Below are 20,700 nucleotides of genomic sequence, written 5' to 3'. Positions count from 1 at the left end.
TTTTTAAACTTGGGACAAGATGGAGAAAAGTCCTGGCAGTGTTTAGGTTCTGGATCCAGGGGTCATTGAGGCACAGATGAACTCCCGCCATTCATGCCTCTTTAGATATTTAACCCTATTTTGGCATTTCATCATCCAATAAACTCTCCTTAGTGCCTGAGGTAGCTTAAATTGGCTTTTTATCACTCACCATCACAAATCCAAACTAATACAAAGAAGAACCAAGTAACCAAAAATATTCTCCAATAGTTTCCACACTTTCTGCATAAAAAAATATACTGGTATCAATTTCTAATGGCTCTTCATTTACCTCATCAAACACTAACTTGCCTGTCTGGCTTTCACTGGCCTGCTGTCCCTGCCCCCCCAAAACACACCCCTATTGCCTGTAGCTCCTCAAAGGCTCCCACCTGCGGGCCCCCTCCTCCTGTGTGCCCTGCCCACCCAGGGCGACTGAGACCCCAGCAGCTCCCCCCAGCGCTTAACCAAGCGTTGTGCTTGGTAAATACTTAATGGGTTAAACTGGCACTGAATTCCTGACAGGAACAGTGTGGCAGGATAATTTCCCATAGTAACACTTAAGATACTTTTCAACCCTAATTTTTCTTAGTTTATACGTCATATTGGGCAAAGAGATTATTTAAACATTAAGTTTAAGAAAAATAATGGAAAGGTTAAGTGTTATAAACGAGAAACCACTATGGCTACTGAGAACATGACAGCAAGAAAACACACACATAATAGTATACCGAATGGTACGGCGGTATTTTATTATGGTATTAACTCCTCCATGGCAATTTCTTACCTGGAATACTTTTTCCATAATTTCTCGGTCATATGCTGGAATTTGCTTATAGTTTCGGAATTCTGGCACCTCTTGGCTTCTAAGACAAAGAAGCCTGAATCGTTTGGATCTATTCAATTCCTCATCTGAAACAAAGTTAAATTCTTGCTGCAGCTGTTCCAGGCGAAAGAAATCAGGGACATAGGATTCACCGCTGGTAGCAACCTACAGAAAACAAGAGACACAACTTTAGATGGCAGGCGGATTGCATCTGAAGAAACCCAGCACGGAGCTTTTGGGAATGGAAGCTGAGTAGTTGTGGACTGAGACTTGAAACATCCCGCATTTCATTGAAGGACAAAATGCGCTAAAATATAACAGTAATAAGGCAGATGCTATTCTATTCCTGTACTAGCTATAAAAAGTACTGCAAATCATTTTCATTTTTTGGCATGCCTGCTTCCCTCATAGGTGTTATGCAAATCTACAGCCTGAAAAGTGAGAGATTTGTATCAGTGTATTAGTAGGTGCCTATTGGAGATAAGATTCTTATATACACAGTGTATGTGAAATCTAATATATGTATTTAAAATATATTTAAGATATATTGCATATTAAAATACTTAAAAATAATGTAACATAACTTTAAAAATATATTTAACAAAATATTTTGAAATATTAAAAAAAATATATTTATGCACACATGTAGATCAGGTCCCAGAATCAGCTGATCGGCTTCCCTGGCTCCAGGGCCATGCTCTTCTGTCTCTGAACAGCACCTCATGGCCTTGGTCAGTGAGTAGAGAGAGCCAGAGATGGTTCTGAGCGCCAACCTCCCTACACTGGCACTGAAAGGATGGTTTCAGGGTACCACTGAGAGGCTGAGCAGGTGGGCCGCACTCTGCCCAGGTGTCTGCTTGCCCCTCTGCTGGGGGCTTGGCCAGTGGCACCCTCCTCCTCGCAGAAGGAAAGCCAGGGAGCAGAGATTTGCTGGGGCTTTGCACTGGGAAAGGTGATCCTGCTGTGAAAATCCATTAAAAAGAGACTAGTCAGGAAGGCATCCCTGTGTTCTGTCCTTCTATGGGAAGACAAATAGTTTAAAAGAAAAACACGGAGGTGACACTTGTATTATATTACCACTGACTTAAAGATAGTAATCGAGGGCGCCTGGGTGGCTCAGTCGTTAAGCATCTGCCTTCAGCTCAGGTCATGATCCCGCGGTCCTGGGATCGAGCCCCGCATCGGGCTCCCTGCTCAGCTTCCTATTTCTCCCTATGTCTCTCCTCCCCACTCATGCTCGCTTGCTCTCTCTTGCAAAAATAAATAAATAAAATCTTAAAAAAAAAAAGATAGTAATCGAAACATGATTTGAAAACTCTACATGGAATAGACTATGGTCTAGGTAATATGGCCTATTCTTTCCAATATTTTTTTTAGTCACACTAAGAAGTATCATGTTGGAAGGAGAGCTTATAAAGATAAAAATAAAAATAAACCAAAGCTTGCTTTGAGACTTATCTTAGAAATTTAAGGACAGAAATGAACATGTTATTCTGGTTACAGTTCCCCTGCTGATGAACTCACACGAATGAACTTGATCACAGAATGTGTTGCCGTGGTCACTTTCCGGATCATCTACTTGTTTATTATGTTTTTGTGGGAATTATGAACTTGGGCGTAAAAACAATTGTATTTGCCACCAAGAGAAATCATTTACTGACTAATGTTCCATTTTATTTATAAATTCACTGAAGAAAGAATTTTGAATGTTATGACAGACATAAGCAATTTATCTCAGACATACTTAAATGAAACCTAAATGATAATCTAATTAACCATCAAACAGGAAAACAAACATAACCACCATTTCTGAAAACACTCCTACCAGCCGTTCCAGGTGTGATGGACCAAGCACGTGCTCTGAAATCAGATCGACTTGGACCCGAGTCCTCACCAGTCGTGTGAGCTCGAGCAATGACTCTGAGCGGCTGCACTCAGGTTCCTCTCCATAGGAGGGGCCAAGTAAGACCTCTCTTTAGGGTTTTGCAGAAGTTAGAGATAAGAGTAACACCACCACCACAGTAACAACTATTATTGATTGCACACCGATTGTGTGCCCAGCTAAGTGTGGAAATGCAGCAGTGCATGTCCTCATGGCCACACTGTGATGGCGTCAGAGTGCCTAGAAAGCATGAGCCAGACAGGGGCAGAGCCTGACCTTAAACCAGTCGTTCAACCCAGCCCTCATGTTCTTAAACGCTATCGCACTGGAGAATACCGTGTGAAAGAAAATGTGTGTGAAGGGCTGAGCCATTTCTATTATGATCACTCCAACTTGAGAAATGGGGGTGTGCACACAGTTCTCCTGCCACATTACCGAGATTAGCTGCATCAAAGGGGCATTGTTGGGGTCGTTCGGGTCGAGCTTGGACTCCGCCGCCCACTTGGCCAACTTTTTCAAGTCTGTCAGTCCGGATGTGCCAATAGATGAGATGGCATCTGCCCTCTTCAAAGCACTGGAAAAAAAGTGAATGCCATGAGATGGATATGTTCACAGGGCAGTTTGCCTTAGGCCCACAAAATCCCAGGAACAGCACTGCTTAAGGAGGCTCTTGCTTTCTATGTGAGAAAATCTGATGATAAGAAAGGAGTTGTGCCATTTTTCTTTACTTGATGACTGCTATTAAGTATGTTATAGGGATAATAGAGAAGGGCTATTGGGGGGAGAAAACCACAAGTCTGATAAGGAGTTAAGGTTTAAAATATACAGGGAATCGTAGCTCAATAGCAATAACACAAAATCTAATTAAAAAATGGGCAGAGGATCACAAGAGACATTTTTCCAAAGAAGACATACAGATGGCCAGTGGGGACATGAAAAGGTGCTCAACATCACTCCCCGCCAGGGAGACACAAGTCAAACTGACAGTGAGATATCACCTCACACTTGTTAGAATGGCCATCATCAAAAAGACACGAGATACCAAGTGTTGGTGAGGATGTGGAGAAAAGGGAACCTCGTGCACTGTTGGCAGGAATGTAAATTGGTGCAAACACTGGAGGTTCCTCAAGAAATTAAAAGTAGAACTGCTGTATGATTCAGTAATTCCACTTCTGGGTATATATCTGAAGGACACAAAATCACTATCCTGAAGAGGTACCTGCACCCCCATGTTTATTACAGCATTATTTATAATAGCCAAGACATGGAAACAACTTAACTGTCCATCTGTGGAAGAAGGGATAAAGAAAATGTATGTATACATAATAGAATATTACCCAGCCGTAAAAAAGGAGGCATCCTGCCATTTGCAACAACATGGATGGAGCGTGAGGGCATTATGCTAAGTGAAATCAGTCACACAGAGCAAGGCAGATATTGTAGGATTTCACTTATATATGGAATTTTAAAAAAACAAAACTTGTAGAAACAGAGAACAGATTGGTGGTTGCCAGAAGTGGGGTTAGGGAGGGGGATGGGTGAAGGGGGTCAAAAGGTCCAAAGTTCCAGTCATACAATAAATAAGTTTGGGAGATCTAATGTACAGCATGGCGATCACAGTTAACAATACTGTATTTTACATTTTAAAGGTCCTGAGAGAGTAGATCTGAAAAGTTCTCACGGCAAGGAAAACAAAATTTGTCACTATGTGTGGTGACGGATATAAAGTAAACTTATTTGGGTGATTATTCAACAATATATACATTAATCAAATCATTATGGTGTACACCTTAAACTTATACGATGTTCTGTGTCAGTTCCATCTCAATAAAACAAACAAACAAAATGAAGTATGATGTGGCGCCCATCCCTAGAGTCCCAGGATCCAGGCCAGATCTGCCTCGTGCCTCGCTTCCCACACAACTGGGGACTTAAATGCACAACTGATTTAAGCACCAACTTTGGACATGCCTGAGTTGCCAGGAGGCCCGGGGTTGTTGGCAACAGTGAGTTGGGGCTTCGTTAGTAGCACTGCATTTCTCGTTACTCGCGCTGGGCTTGATCCCCTCTCCTGAGGAGTTGGAGCTTTCATCCCTGGCGCGGAACTCAGTGGAATGGATACATCTGTCATGCTTATACTCCAAGGCCTCCACGGGACGTGGCTGCCGGACTCCTGACTGCAAAAGCACAGAGCAGCATTCCCTGTGCTCGTCCCAGGGACACAGGCATCAGAATCGGGGCGGAGAGGACATAAAGGGAACAAAACGAGCCCCACTCTGTTTTCACTCATGTCATAAATGACAGCCTGTGAATTGGAAAGTGTCTTCTTTATGATCAGGGTAAATCCTTCAGTTTTAGAGTGGAGGCACCTGAGGCCTAGAAGGTTAAAAGATCAACTCAAGGCACATCTGTTGGGGCGGGACGGAAGCAAGAATTGAGCCCAGGCCACCTGGCTCCCGTAGTCCAGGCTGCCTGGGCAGGCACCAGCCACAAGGAGGTGGGACCAGCCTAGGGGGGAAATGGGGGAGGTCCAGAGTGCCTTTTCTTCTGCTCTGGTAGGAACCTACAGAGCTAGCAATCAAGGAAGAGATCTGACCGTGGGGACTTTTATAATAACCAGAAGGTTCTACAACCATCCTCATTCACACTGAGGACCACGTATACACGTGCTGTGTACTTCCCCCGTCTATAAAATGGGGACAGGAATCCTTCACAGAGTTACTGGAGAGGTTAAATAAGGCGAAGTGCTTTTTGCTGTTTCTGACACTGCTGAACATCTAATATTTATTAGGCTATTAATATTTTAATTCTTACCTCAAGAACAGTAAAAAGACCCTGAAAATACTGGCACATGAGAATAAAAGGAAAGAATGTGATATTGCAAGCTTCCCCCTCCCGTGTCATGAATGCAAACGCTGACATTACTCATGCATTTATTCTAGATACACAATACCTTCTAAATCCGATGTTCTGCTGTGACAGTGGGGGAATTAAAGGGATCCCGTTTTCTCCAATGGCCCAAGCCACACCGTTGGACACCTTCCCCGAGGTCATTAGAATCAGTTGATTACTACCGTCCGCTTCAAATGAGAAGGGCACTCCTAGGGAAACACCAGATTACAAAGACGTTGTTGAGGAAAAGGGAGCGAGCCCAGCCCTGGTAGGAAAGCAGACAGTCAAATGGGATGGAGGGGCTATAGGGCTGGCAGGATGGAACATAATTCCGATCAGCATCCTTGAACTTCTTCAGGCAATGATGCTCAGCATTGGCTGCTTGGTTCTAGCTCTGACAGCAGTGTGTAGACCTTACAGAATGAATGAGGCACTGTGTAGTGGGACATCTGTGTGCCTATTCTGGTTCTGCCACTTAACAGCTGTGTGACCACAAACAGATTGCTTAACTTCTCTGAGCCTTCATTTCTTTATGTATAAAATAGGGATAAAAATAGTACCTCCTAAAAAGATGACAATGAAGACCTCCATTCATTCACTCAGTCAATAGATACGCATTTGAGCCCCTCCTTCATGCCAGGCACTATTCTAGGGACTGCAGATTGCAGTAAAGAAGCAGAACTGATGAGAATCCCTGTTCTCAAGGAGTTTATATTCCAGCAAGGGAGGCAGGCAATAAATAAGAGAAATAAGAGGAACGTGTGAGTTTTACTATTAGATGTTGGGGGGTTGACCTATTTTTATTGATTTTGAGGGGGGATCTCTGTGCCTCCTGGATTTTGATGCCTGTTTCCTTCCCCAAATTAAGGAGGTTCTCTGCTATAATTTGTTCCAATATACCTTCTGCCCCCCTCTCTCTTTCTTCTTCTGGGATCCCGATTATTCTAATGTTGTTTCGCTTTATGGTATCACTTATCTCTCTAATCTCCCCTTGTGATCCAGTAGTTGTTTATCTTTTTCTCAGCTTCTTTATTCTCCATCATTTGGTCTCCTATATCACTAATTCTCTCTTCTGCCTCATTTATCCTAGCAGTTAGAACCTCCATTTTTTATTGCACCTCATTAATAGCCTTTTTGATTTCTACTTGGTTAGATTTTAGTTCTTTTACTTCTTCAGAAAGGGATTCTCTAGTATCTTCTATGCTTTTTTCAAGCTCAGCTAGTCTCTTTATCATTGTTATTTTGAATTCTAGTTCCAACATCTTACTAATGTCTGTATTGATTAGGTCCCTGGCAGTTGGTACTGCCTCTTGTTCTTTTTGAGGTGAGTTTTTCCATCTTGTCATTTTGTCCAGAGGAGAATAGATGAATGAGAGAACAAAATGCTAAGAAAATGCTAAAACGGTAACAACAACCCTAGAAAAATATACACTAAACAAATCAGAAGAGACCCGAAACTGGGGGGAAAAGAAAGGAAAAAAAAATATGATTAGTCTGGTGAACAGAACAGAGCCACACAATAGATTTTGGGTGTATTTTGGTCTGTTAGAAGAAATTGTCTCCCAAAATTTTAAAGAAAGAAAAACTTATATATATACACAAAAATAAGTGTAAATACAATGAAGGGATGAAATATGACTGTGAAGATGAAAATTAAAAAAGATTTTAAAAAAGGAATTGATAAGAAGTTGGTGGGAATGCAAGCTGGTGCAGCCACTCTGGAAAACAGTATGGAGGTTCCTCAAAAAGTTGAAAATAGAGCTACCCTATGACCTAGCAATTGCACTACTGGGTATTTACCCCAAAGATACAAATGTAGTGATCTGAAGGGGCACATGCACCCCAATGTTTATAGCAGCAATGTCCACAATAGCCAAACTATGGAAAGAGCCTAGATGCCCATCAACAGATGAATGGATAAAGAAGAAGTGGTATATATACACAATGGAATATTATGCAGCCATCAAAAAATGAAATCTTGCCTTTGCAATGATGTGGATGGAACTAGAGGGTATTATGCTAAGCGAATTAAATCAATCAGAGAAAGACAAGTATCATATGATCTCACTGATATGAGGAATTTGAGAAACAAGACTGAGGATCATAGGGGGAGAGAGGGAAAAATGAAACAAGACGAAACTGGAGAGGGAGACAAACCATAGGAGACTCTTAATCTCAGGAAACAAACTGAGGGTTGCTGGAGTGGAGGGGGGTGGGAGGGATGGGGTGGCTGGGTGATGGACATTGGGGAGGGTATGTGCTATGGTGAGTGCTGTGAACTGTGTAAGACTGATGAATCACAGACCTGTACCCCTGAAACAAGGGTTATTATATGTTAATAAAAAAATAAAACAAATAAATAAAAAAGAGGAACATGTGGTACGTTAGAGAGGGATAAATGTGGAGGAGAAACCATAAATTAGGGAACATATATAGAAAATGTGCATTTGGGGGGGTGGGGAAGGGCTGAACTTTTAGATGGGGTGGCAGAGGAGGCTCCATGAGAGGGGACTTTTGGATAAAGGCCTGAAGAAAAGGAGGAAATGAGACATGCAGATATGTTGGGAAAGAGCATTTTTGGCAGAAGGAATAAGTTCAAGTGCCTGAGGGTGGGGGTACGCCCTAGTGAGGAGCCACACGTCAGAGCACTTAGTGCCTGGAAGACCATGGCCACTCAACAAACCTCAGCTACTCTTAAACTACTGGGCAACCATAAGCCTCACTTACTTATCTGGCCTCTACCGATTGGAAATTAATGATAAAAAGTCTTGGGGCAGGTTGTTTAATCAACTCAAGGAAGAAAAGATTTTCAAGCACTAAATATAGCGACTGCATGCCCTGGAGTTCCAGTTAATATTAGCAGCACAAAACAGAACCACTATTACACTGTAAGAGCATCTTTGTATTTTTCAAAGATCTTTCCTTCAAATTGAACGTCCACTTTAATCTTCAAAATAACCCTAAAAGACATTAAAGGAGGTATCTTTAGATTCATTTTGTGTATGAAGACAATGATATTCAAAGAGATTACATAATTACTAGGGTGCCACACCTTATCAGTGTGAGAGCTGGAACTAAAGCCTAGATCTCCAGACTTGCAGGTTGGCAATTGGATTTGAGCCTCAAAGAATTCTTGCAGATACATCTCCAGATACGAGCTCACAATAGAAAATCACTAGACACATAAGGAAACAAGACACCGTGAAAAGGGGCAACAGAATCAGACCAATACGCAGGTAGGTATTGAAATGATCAGATACAGAATGTTAAAAAGTATGTGTAATATGTTTTTAAAAATAAAGGAAGTAATGACTGAATAAAAGAAATGAAATGATTAAGAGTCGGAGGAAAGGACAAATGTTATCAGAACTGACCAGACAGATTGGAAAAGAATTAAATAGAATTTCTAGAGGTGAAAAATGCAATAATTAAAATGAAAAACTCAGTGATGAGCTTCAGTGATTAGACACAGCCAAAGAGTGAATTCATGACTTGGAAGACAGATTTAAAGAAGTTTTACGGAATACAGTAGTGAAAGAAAAAGACAGCAAGGTATATTATAGAGTTAAGAAACATGGTGAACAGAGAAGGTACGTCATCTATCTAATCATAGTTACAGGGAATAAGAGAGATAATATTAATTAATAATATCCCTATTATAATTATTTAAGTTTTTTCAATTTTTTCAGCCTTATGAATAATACCATGATGTACATTTTTTTATGCACAAAGCTTTGTCCTCGTTTCAAATTATTTCCTTATAAAAGATTCCTAGAAGAAAAATTAAGATGTTAAAGGCATTTTAAAGGTCTTTATCCACATTGTCAAACTACTTTATACTTGCCTAGTTATATGAATTTATTGGCCACCAACAGTATACAAAAAAAGACTGCAAAAAATTGCATATCATCATTTTAATTTGAATTTCTGAAAGCAATTTTATAATTTTCTGGTTGTTTGAAAATGAAAAAAAAAAGCTATGTTCAAAACTGACAGTAAAATCGTGAGCTACTAATAATAATTAGCTTTCCATACCACTTCCAACTCCCTCGTGGTCCAGTGTCACATGCTGGTTACTGCTAAACTCCACTTCTTCAATGGGAGCCCTTCCAGTGACAATGGTAGTTTCAGGAATAGGCAGAAACACTTCCGCTAGCAAAGTGGTACCACTGTGTCCAATTGTTTCATATACCTGAAATTGAAGAAGAAAAACAGTCAAAGAAAAATAGCAGGAGTGTGTTCACTCCCAGATATTTAATCCACTTATCTATGTGAACCACTGTTCTCGCCCAGAGCATCCATTTCAGAGTGGAAAAGTTGAGTTGTGTTATTATGGTTCCCATGGACAATAAGTTACACCCTATTTGTGGCCAAGTTGTTGACATCCTGTCCTCTTGTCTGGTCTACTATCCTGGGGTAGAGAGGTTAATCAAATTAGTAGGCTACCAAAACTGTTTCATTTCAAACCAATACACAGGTTATCTGGAGAATGGGATTCCTCTTTTTCCTGGTTTATGTTATCTCGGAAAGAAACGCCATCAGGTGGAATGGGTCAGATAAAATGAGCATGCCATTAGATGATTTATTATTTACACCAACCTCAAAGTCAATAGGAGAAGTATCATACCTAGAAGTACTCTAGAGTATCAGGTTCAAATCTACTATTTAGTAAATCTTTCAAATTCTTTCCTTCAAGAGCTCATTTAATTTGTTGGCTGCTGAAACCCTACCAGCTCCTTCTCAGACTTTCTCCCAAGAGGGAGCCAACTAGACCCTCTGCAGTCTAATTACTGTGGTGTATCTCATTATACTGCCATCTCCATGAGATTAAGGGTCCATTGCCAAGGCAACCGTAGATTATGAATATACAAGGCAGCTTCAGTAGGAACTTTGTTCCATTGGATCAAATTTCTCTTGTGTCCTTGGATCATTGCACTTTTGTGGTAAGAAGATGTCAAAATATTCCACAGTTCTGCTGGCTTCTTTCCTGTGTTTTATTCTTTCCCTGCAAGAGGTCTCTGGCTGGTACACATTTCTCCAAAGTGCTGATTTCACTTCTTTTATTTTTACTAATTAAATCTTCATATTTTTCTTCTTGTGCAATAGAGTCCCCCTCTGATCAATACTTTCCACTTACCACTGGCATGCACAAAGATGACACTACAGGTCCTCTCCCCCCACTCTCCCCTACAGGGCATATGATATGAATTCTTTTTCAAGGATGAGGATGAGGCTGAATTTGTGCTAGGCTGCCATCCTGGCCCCGTCTCCCTGGTATCCACCAGCTCGCATTTGCCAGATGGCTGACTGAGCTTGGAGGGGCTACTGGGGCAAAGACAAAGACATAACCACTGAACTCAGGACCCTAGACTTAATATCACTGTGAGCTATTCTAACAGGCTGTGTGCCCTAAGAGACCTGTGATTGTCAGGGCCCACTTGTGCCAAGTGTCCAAGTCCACCTAATTCAGGGCTCAGCAGGAAGCCCACGAGTAATGCCACATTCTCCAAATTCATCTTTATCAGTAAAAGAGGTGATATTTTGTTCTCTATTAAAAAACATCTTTTATGGAAAATGTCAAACATATAATCCTAGAAGAACAATATAGCATGAACCCATCACCTGGCTTCAAATACCATTAGCTTACGGCCAACCTGGTTTCATCTCTACTCTCATGCTTTCCCCTCTCCACCAATATTTGGAACCCAGACATCATTTCATCTGTAAATATTTCAATATGTGTCTCTAAAAGACAAGGATATAAAAAAAGCATAGTTTTAATATTATTATCACAGTAATTCCTTCATAATGTCAAATATCAGTAATTTCACATTTCCTTCAGAGTCTCAAGAAATTACTGTAAAGCTTTGTTTGAATCAGGATCAAAATATATTCTGTACAGTGTGACTGACTGATAAGTCCCTCAAGCCTCTATTAATTTGTAGGCGACACTCCTCCCTTTTCATAATTTTTAAATTTCTCTGTATTTTTATTGGTTTAGAGCTCTAATGGAAAAAGGAGTGCCATTTATTGCTTGCCCCAAACTCCCATAGGAGTTGTAATCTTACAGAACTTAAAGAACATAGAGCAGATTATTTTTTCTTGCACAGAAGACCTTGGTTGACCTGTTAAATTATGGACTCACTAGCATGAAGTTTCAGCCTGAGAAAATGGTATGTTTTCTTTCCTTTTTAAAACTTTTTTTTGGCCAACATTTTAATTGAGACATCCATTTGTATGCAGCCCCCAGTATGGGCTTTTGGTCTGGCATTTTGTTCAATCTTTCACACATTCCTATGAAGGATGGTTTGTGGTGAAGATTAAGCCGGATAATAGACCCAACAATTCTGGATGATGGATTTGAGGGTCCAAGAGGAGAAACTCCTCCAGCCATTCATTTGGTAATTCAAAAAGCTGGGATTTGAATCCACAACTGTTTCACTTCAAAACTCATACACTTTTTTGCTATGTCTTCCTTATGGGCCAAGGACAACCTGAAAGGTGATCAAACAATTAAGAATTCTTTTAAAGTCATAGCCATGATCCAGAAAATATAATTAGTTTAGACAAACTGGTGAGAAATAATGATTGAAAGAGTATTTAAAATCTGAATTAAAAAAACAACAAAAAATGAAAGTACTATAAAAACAATGTCTAGGGGTGCCTGGGTGGCTCAGTTGGTTAAGCATCTGACTCTTGATCTCAGCTCAGGTCTTGATCTCAGGGTTGTGGGTTCAAACTCCATGTTGGGCTCCATGATGGGCATGAAGCCTACTTTAAAAGCAAACAAACAAGCAAAAAAAAAAAAAAGCAATGTTTATAATGAAAACTTAAAGGATCACTCAGCATATGTGATTGTGATCAAAAGACTACTGAGCTATTCCTGTCTCAGACTCCTTGGTTGCTCAGAACTCTCAAGAGGGATGCTGCCTCAGCAAGGCAGATGTGTCCCGTTCACTCCAGAGCAGGTGCTTTAACTCACTGCAAGGTGCCACTGCAAGGTGCCACTAGGCACCAAGCGAGACATGCGGAGAGTTGCCACCTGCCCACCCCTACCCACTTATGTGCCACCACCATACCCTGTGTTTTCCCTAGAGAAACAATTTCCGCTCTATCGAAATTTCTTGTTTATGCATTGTCTGTCTCACTGGACATGGAGATTCTTGAGGATAGGGGTCTTGCTTGATTTCCCTTTGAATGCCCAGTACCTGCCATCTGAGAATTAATGTATTTAGAAGGGAGCATGCTAACTCTTAAGAGAAGTAAGGCATTATTATTATTATTATTATTAAGTAAACTCTACCCTTAATGTGGGGCTCAAACTCTTGACCCTGAGATCAAGAGTCACATGCTCCACTGACTGAACCAGTCAGGCGCCCCTAGAAATAAGGCATTGAATGATAAATCCATGGAAGGGAATGGTTTTCTTCTCTGAACAGCTGGTAGACCTGGGTGTAGTAAGGCTCTCAGATTTTCTCACTTATTTTACTCCCTACTTGACACTCTTCTCGCAGCCTGTAGAGGGCAGTGTGGTGGATAGGACAGGGCAGCCTTGTGTTTCAACAGATCTGGAATCCTGACATTGACACTTAGTAGCTATGTGACCTTGGGCATGACGTTCCCTGCTTTTTGCTTTCATTGTAAAATGAAGACATTATTTAAAGCTCTGCAGGAAGGCAGTGGTGAAGCATTAGGACATGGTGTGAAAAGTCTCTTTCCTTCCTTATGAGCTCAATAAATGTTTATTCTTCTTCCTCTGGGCATACAATTGACAATAAGCTCTTGCATTTTTATAGTACTTTGTGGTTTACAAAGCTCTTTCATAAACATAATTACACTTTCCAAATATCTTGTTAAATCTTGCTGGTCAACTGGTTTTGGTAAACTCTATGAAATAAGAATTTCTTTTATTTAAATTAAACTTGTAAGATCTGTCTTTTCAAGACACTAATTTTTTTCAAGAAAGACATTAAGTTGCTGAGGATTTGTAGGAATTTTATGGCATATTGCATATTTGTAATGAAATCATCTATATTTATGTGTCCCCAAAGGCAGGCAAGGAGGTGAAAAATGAACTACATTAAGGCTTAAATGCTTTTAAAAAAATCAGAAGCTAATGAAGTCCTGATATTACTTCAAGTTAAGGGAAAAGAAAGCATACCAATAATTAGAAAATACCATTTATGATGGCAAAACAAGTTTCAGAAAGTGACATGAATGCAGTATTTAATATTTCATTAAACCTTGTGTCTCTGACCTTGTGACTCTCTCACCTTCTACTACTTCAGAATTCCAAAATGTTCCAACACTCAATGCAGTTAAATAAGTGTGTGAAGCATATTTAAAAATAAGAACAAATCCAAATATTTTTCATATACCTTGCATCTCTTTCTATAACATAAGAACCCAGTGTTTGCTTATTTAGCTGTGTAAGATAAAGTTTCTGTATTACATGGCACCAACGGCTTTACAAAAAACATCTCTGTTGGACTTGAATAATTCATCAAAAACTTTAGTGTGGAAGGACCACAAGAGTTCCTTCTAAGCTTTTCTGTTTTGGTTTTTATTCCTTGTGGGTGTGCCCTGTGCTGGTCATTGTGCTTAAGTAATGACCCATAAAACATGCAGTTATTGTAGAAAGGGCATTTCTGGTGGACGTCAGAGGAAAGGTCCTTGTTCCCAGTCTCTGGAAACACATTCCTATTTAATGTCAGGAGAAGAACTAAATGGAGACTCTTGGTGCTGAGTCTTTAGGACAGAGGCATTATGAACTCTAGGGGAGTGGAAGGTTTGCTAATTGAGACTACTGTCTTGGAAGATCATTATCAACTTTTAAAATTATTTTATTTTTTTAAAAGATTATTTATTTGAGACAGAGAGAAAGAGAGAGGGAGAGAGCGAGAGAGCATGCATACAGGGGGAGGGGCAGAAGTAGGGGGACAAGCAGGCTCCCCTCTGAGCAGGGAGCCCGACGCGGGGCTCGATCCAGGACCCTGAGATCATTACCTGAGCCGAAGGCAGACGCTTAACCAACTGAGCCACCCAGGTGCCCATCAACTTTTTTTAATAAAGAAAAAGGGATTCCATCTGACAAAGCCAAAAAAACATCCAAAATTTTCCCACACTTTTCACTCCGCTCTTTCAAGGTGGCAGGAGTTCTATTTAATGCTAGCGTGCAAGGCTGTTTTCAAAAAATCAGAAAATGGGCACCTTGGGCTTGGTGTTTGTAAACAGCTTTCTGTATAATTAAGTTTAACTTTTGTTTTTTCCCTAAGTCTGGGGTTGTCAACCTCAGCACTATTGACATTTGGGGTCGGACGATTCTTCACTGTGGTGAGCTGTCCCGTACAGTGTAGGCTGTTTAGCAACATCCCTGGCCTCAACCCATTAGAGGTGCCCACTAGCTCCCCACTTGTTACTATTAAAATGTGTCCAACACTGCCACACGTCCCCTGGGGTGCAAAATTACCTCTGCTTGAGAAGCACTGCTCTGAGCAAAACGAGGGCTTGTGTGTGTGTTTGAAGGTGGAATGCTAAGGGAGAAACATGACAGGAAATATCACTGATTCACATTCAACAGAGATGCTCAAATCAACACCCTAAAGTAAGCCACGATCCCTGTCAAACCCTGATCCATTTCCCTCCTTCCCTTCTCTGCCGAGCCTCTGGGAGAGGGAGCCTTCTCTTGGCATCTTCCCTTTTTCTCCCCCTGCCCCGCTGGACCTCAGTCACCAGGTCCTCCTGTCATTTCCCCACTGCAGCCTATTGCTGTGTTGGAGACCACATCAGGTTCATCTTCCTGTTCCCCCTACCCCCCGACCCCCATGCCTTGCACAATGTCTATGCAATAAGCCACTCGTTGGAGCCAAGGTACAAACTACCGGTGGGTGCAGCATGATGAGGTGGATATGGAAGCAGGTTCTGGGGGCTGGGGGCTCGGGGCTGGCCCTGCCACCTTCTGGCTGTGTGATGTTAGGGCAGGTACTTAAGGTCTCAGCATTTCAGTATAACGGGGACCATAGTACAGCTACCGCGGGACTGCGGTGAAGATGGAATGAGTTTATACACAAAGCACGGTGCCTGCAATATTGCAGGTGCTCAGGAGCTGTTATACCACATACTACCAAATAGCTACGTGGCTCAATGTGCTGGGACGGCCAACAGTGTTTTCTAAGACTTCACCCACAGTGATTAGCTCTCAAAGTGCAGAGATACATCAAATATTAGACTTCGCTCTTCTTTACCGATATACCCAATGAACAGGGTGAAATGAGTGTAAAATTTAGAGTCAGACAGGCCTGGGTTTGAATTCTCCTCTGCCTCTTGACCTGCTCGGTGTTGTAAAGTTTCTCAGTAACTCTGAAGCTCAGCAGGAGAATAACAGCACCTGTGGTTTTCTTTAGGATAACATCAGACAGCATTTGTGAAAAACCTGGTGTTGCGGTTAGATAAGCAGTAAGTGTTATTTCCTACAGATCTTCTCCATTTCACGGGCCTCTGTCCAGTCCAGGCTGCATCTTCTCACCTGCAGATGACCTCACCTGGACCCCTGCCCTGTCCTCCCAGTGCAGCCACTGTCCTTTCTCCCTGCTCTTGGCCCCCTGGCTCCTCTGTTCTGCACACCCCAGGGCCTCTGGTATCTGCTCCCCTTGGCTCCTAGAGTCAGCTTTCAACAGCCTGACTCAGCGTCATGCAACTGAGTAGATAGAGATGTGTGTGCAAAAACTATGTTTTGGACTAACGTCCACAAAGGACCAGTAGCAACCACGAAAGTGAGCCGGACAAGGGCTGACAAAGACACTTCTCCAAACAGGACCGTTTCCCCCACTCCAATAATGCAGTTCTGCGGACGAGCGGGAGAGATCAGGAGAGGACGTAGGAAGGACTCAAGTAACCACCAACTAGGTTCAAAGGAAAAATCCCCAATCTCAGTCCATGTGCCAGGGATATGACAGCTCAACAGGACTGATTCATAAGGAAAAATAATGCTACAAAATGTAAGTGCCACCCAACAGCACAACGTGATCGTTGTCAGTTTGGGGGGGTCAGGAAGACAAAAGACTGATACAGATGTGAATGATGAAGAAATAAAGCTAATCATCACAAAATTATTTTCTTTCCCTCCCTCCCTCCCTCCCTTCCTTTTTTAGGGCGAGGGAGAGAGAATCCTAAGCAGGCTCCACACCCAGCGCGGAGCCTGACATGGGGCTCGATCCCACGACCCTGAGATCATGACCTGAGCCGAAATCAAGAGACGGACGCTTCACTGACTGAGCCACCCAGGCACCCCAAAACTATTTTATTTCTAAATCAACATTCTTGTGAAAGGCCAAGCATTTGTTTTGGAAAGACCTCAGAAGCGGAGATTTTTAGGACCTTTCTGGAGGGACTCTGGGCCTGCTCCTATTCCCCAGTCCCGAGAAGTCCAGCCTCACCCTCCCCTTGGGGCCAGCCGTGGTTCAACTCCTTTGTACTGTCACAGGTCCGGCTGTCACGAAGTGCTGTCCATCCCTCCTTTCAAGGTCCCAGTTGTTTTAATTAATGCCTTCCACCTGCTTCCAGTGCTGGGCCCCATCCCATTCCGTTGCCTCACTGCTGGCTTTTTGTGCCGGCTCTGGCCTTATCTCCATCTTCATATGACGACGCCCCCCCCCCCCCCCCCGCCCCCTGCGCATTCTTTTCTCAAGCCTGGCTTCAGCCTTCGGGTTCAAAACATGCAAGGAATCAAACCCCTCAGTTAACACTGTTCCCATCACGGGTCCCTGACATCTGCACAAAGCCAAGTACTGCTTCTCTGGAGCTCTTTCCTCCTCTCCCAGCAGGATTCAAAGCTCCCCCAGCCAGCGCCATGGGGACCCCTCTGGCCTGGGGCTTCCAGTTCTCTACCTCACGCCTGGCTCAGGATTAGACACTCAATTGGCTCTTAAGCAGCAAACATGCACGGCGTGGTTGTTGGGTCGCCAACTGATGCATTATAGTTTTGAGAATCTCAGAACTTTTTCTGAAGTACTCTGGGCTCTAAAGTTAAGGATTTGATAATGCTGGAGTAAACAGATACATTTAAGGCAATTTTCCTCACCCTCTTAAAGCTGCCAGTAATTCTTGAACCTTCCCTAATTCCACACTTGAAATTATGTGGAAAATTCCCAAATGGCATAGCTCAATTCCTAGAGAGTTGAAATACAATAGCCCTTAAATTAATTTCATCTGTAACTACTCCTCAATCATAAAAATTATGCCATTGAGCCATTATGATATGTGATTTGATCCATTATCACATCTCTATAGACAGCTTAAGAATTTAGCCAAGGCTCTTTTAATTTGTAATATCTAAAGATTACATGATTCAGCTCTTAGGGCCAGGCTAATTGCCTACGAATATATTCTTGGTATTCCAGGATAAAATTTTGCTTGTTTAGTTAAAAGATTTATTTCATCATATTTTAGAGAATTACTTTTTTCATATTACTTAAAAAAACTGTTTTGATTGCAACATCCAACCAAGCTAATATCCAAGGTAGCAACCAGGAGAGAGGTTAGGAGCTTCCCTTCTATTTCAGATAAATGTGAAGTAAAATATTGGTGATGATGGAAGAGGGAGGACGTCTTTCCTTCTACGGAAATTCAGAAGATGTACGACTGCCCAGCAGAGAGGCTGTCACAGGCTGCCAGGGGGTCTGAGTACAGGGACACCTGCTGGCGGGGGGGCTCCTCTCCTGTCCTTTGTGCTCTTCTCAGTGGGGTGTCCCCTACCAGGGCTCCCTCTCCTTCCTACTGGCCATGTTATCCCACATTATTATCCCTCGCTTCACTCTGCCCCTCTACATGCTTTTTCCCCTTAATCTTGGTCTCCTCATGTCAGCGTTTCCTCTGCAGGGAGGAATGGGGGAGATGAGTCAAGGACAGAATTCAAATGAGGGGGCAAACTCTGAATAACTGGACGCTTTCCTATTCTGTGGACCTAGTATGCAGGGACTCACATGGGGGCCTCCAGCAACCCCTCGATATTCAGGGCAGGTGACAGTACAGCAACAGGTTGGCTTCTGGGGTTTGTGTTCATGTACTGTCTCCATCAAGTTTTCTTCTTCTTCTTTTTTTTTTTTTTTTTTAAGATTTTTACTTATTTATTTGGGAAAGAGAGACAGAGATAGTGAGAGAGAGCATACGAGTGAGGAGGAGAGGGAAAAGTAGGCTCCCCACTGAACAGGGAGCCTGACTTGGGGTGCGATCCAAGGACTCCAGGATCATGACCTGAGTGGAAGGCAGACGCTTAACGGACTGAGCCACCCAGGCGCCCCTCCATCAAGTGTTATTCTTAATTTAGACAGTTTTTCGTGTGCAGTAAATCTTTCTTTAAACTGTTGTTAAAGCCACATGGGTTCAGGGTCACGGCAGGAGGTTCATACGGGAAGTGGCGAAGATGTGGGGCTTTCGAACCAGTGGGGTGCAACACTTACGCCAAAGGCATTCAGATTTTAAACACCCAAAGGCCTTGGCCATCCAAACAGAAGGGCACTGCCCCCCAGCTCCTTACTCACGGAATCCCCGGACAGAAAAGCCTCTCTTAATCAGGTCTTAGTGGTACAGAGAGTACTAGATTTTTAAATCTCAGCATATCTGAAATGGGATTATGTCTTTTGATCCATGGTGCATGGTAGTTAAGTGATGCAAATAATGGTGTGTCTCACAGGGAGTGGTGGTGAGGTGCAACCCAGTCCCTAGGATCCCAGAGCCCCTAGACGTGGCTTTGCTAACAGGAACCCTCGGTGTGGTGCAGGCAGTCAGCAGGGGCCCCGGAGGAGAGGGCTGGGAGGGTGGGCATGAACCTGACACCCGAGAGCCTGGGCAGCTCCAGCTCACCTCCCAGCGCAGAGTGGGAGGTGACTCTAGGTGACTCGGCAGGCAGCATTACCCCAATTTCACCCTCTGTATCCACACAGCGTTGTAAACCAAGGCGGAAGCAAGTAGCAACTTACAGAGATTATCTTCCCACGGATGATCCCAGAAAGGGAATTTTCAGGCTTTAGGAAAGCTCAGTTTTTCACCAAACCTCCAAATCCAATCCCCTTTCAAATACCATTTTTTATGTTAACAAAATGTCCTTGCTTTCTCCTCCTGCCCGAAGTTAACTTTCAGGGTAGCAGCAAAATAAGTTCTATTTTTTTTCAAGTTCCAGACTACATAGACACTTTCTTAAAAATTGGACAGGGTTTTAAAGATTAAAGCAGTGACTGGGACAAGTCAGCTCTAAAATTGAAAAAAAAGAAAAAACAAAACCAAACCTTATTCAATTGTGTAGATATCAGTGGTGTTATCCATATGGCAGAGAATCTGGCTTGAGTCTTGATGTGTGGTGCCGTGTAAGTGAGGACCGCCCTCTGCCCTCGCCACCCCCAGATCACGGATGAAACGGGACAGGATAAAACTGCTGCAGTCTCTGGGGCGATCCCCATCTGAGGTGGTTAACCTTGGGTGCTCAGGGCTGACACTTTTAGGGTCCCCCTCCCATCGCTTGGTAGCCCTAATCTCATCCCGAGTACTGCTACTATGCTTCCTTCCCATTTCAAGAGGGCTCCCTATCTTAGCTGTCTCAAACTTCCTCTACCGGTTTTTTTAAGTCCTCTTTATTTTTTTATATTTATTTATTTTAGAGAGAGAGAGTGCGTGCGTGCACAAGTTGGGGAGGGGAGGGACAGAGGGAGAGGGAGAGAATCTTAAGCAGACTGCTCTGAGTGCTGAGCCTGACACGGGGGGTGGGGGAGCTCCATCTCATGACCCTGAGATCATGACCTGAGCCAAATCAAGAGTCGGATGCTTAACTGACCGAGCCACGCAGACACCCTCCTCTACCAGTTTTAATAGGCTTTTTTTTTTTCAATGTATTTTTTTTTATTATGTTATGTTAATCACCATACAGTACAGCATTAGTTTTTGATGTAGTGTTCCATGATTCATTGTTTGTGTATAACACCCAGTGCTCCATGCAGTACATGCCCTCTTTAATACCCATCACCAGGCTAACCCATCCTCCCACCCCCCTCCCCTCTAGAACCCTCGGTTTGTTTCTCAGAGTCCATAGTCT

At 42.6% G+C, this 20,700-nt stretch overlaps 1 protein-coding gene across 8 annotated transcripts in view; it reads right to left on the bottom strand.

The window, feature by feature from the left end:
* Positions 1 to 20,700, bottom strand: part of CC2D2A (coiled-coil and C2 domain containing 2A) — a 133,920-nt gene that overhangs the window by 43,318 nt on the left and 69,902 nt on the right. For all 8 annotated transcript variants that reach the window (XM_078068404.1, XM_078068403.1, XM_078068409.1 and 5 more), the window contains 4 exons: positions 9,654 to 9,810; positions 5,680 to 5,827; positions 3,162 to 3,300; positions 806 to 1,009 (listed from right to left, as the gene is read on the bottom strand). In XM_078068404.1, the coding sequence (XP_077924530.1) occupies positions 806 to 1,009; positions 3,162 to 3,300; positions 5,680 to 5,827; positions 9,654 to 9,810 (648 nt within the window). The remainder of the gene's footprint in view (positions 1 to 805; positions 1,010 to 3,161; positions 3,301 to 5,679; positions 5,828 to 9,653; positions 9,811 to 20,700) is intronic.

Source organism: Halichoerus grypus, chromosome 3, assembly GCF_964656455.1.
Source record: "Halichoerus grypus chromosome 3, mHalGry1.hap1.1, whole genome shotgun sequence".
In the NCBI taxonomy this organism is placed as follows: domain Eukaryota; kingdom Metazoa; phylum Chordata; class Mammalia; order Carnivora; family Phocidae; genus Halichoerus; species Halichoerus grypus.
The sequence above is the reverse complement of the archived record's forward strand: the minus strand, read 5'-3'. Positions and strand labels throughout refer to the sequence as shown.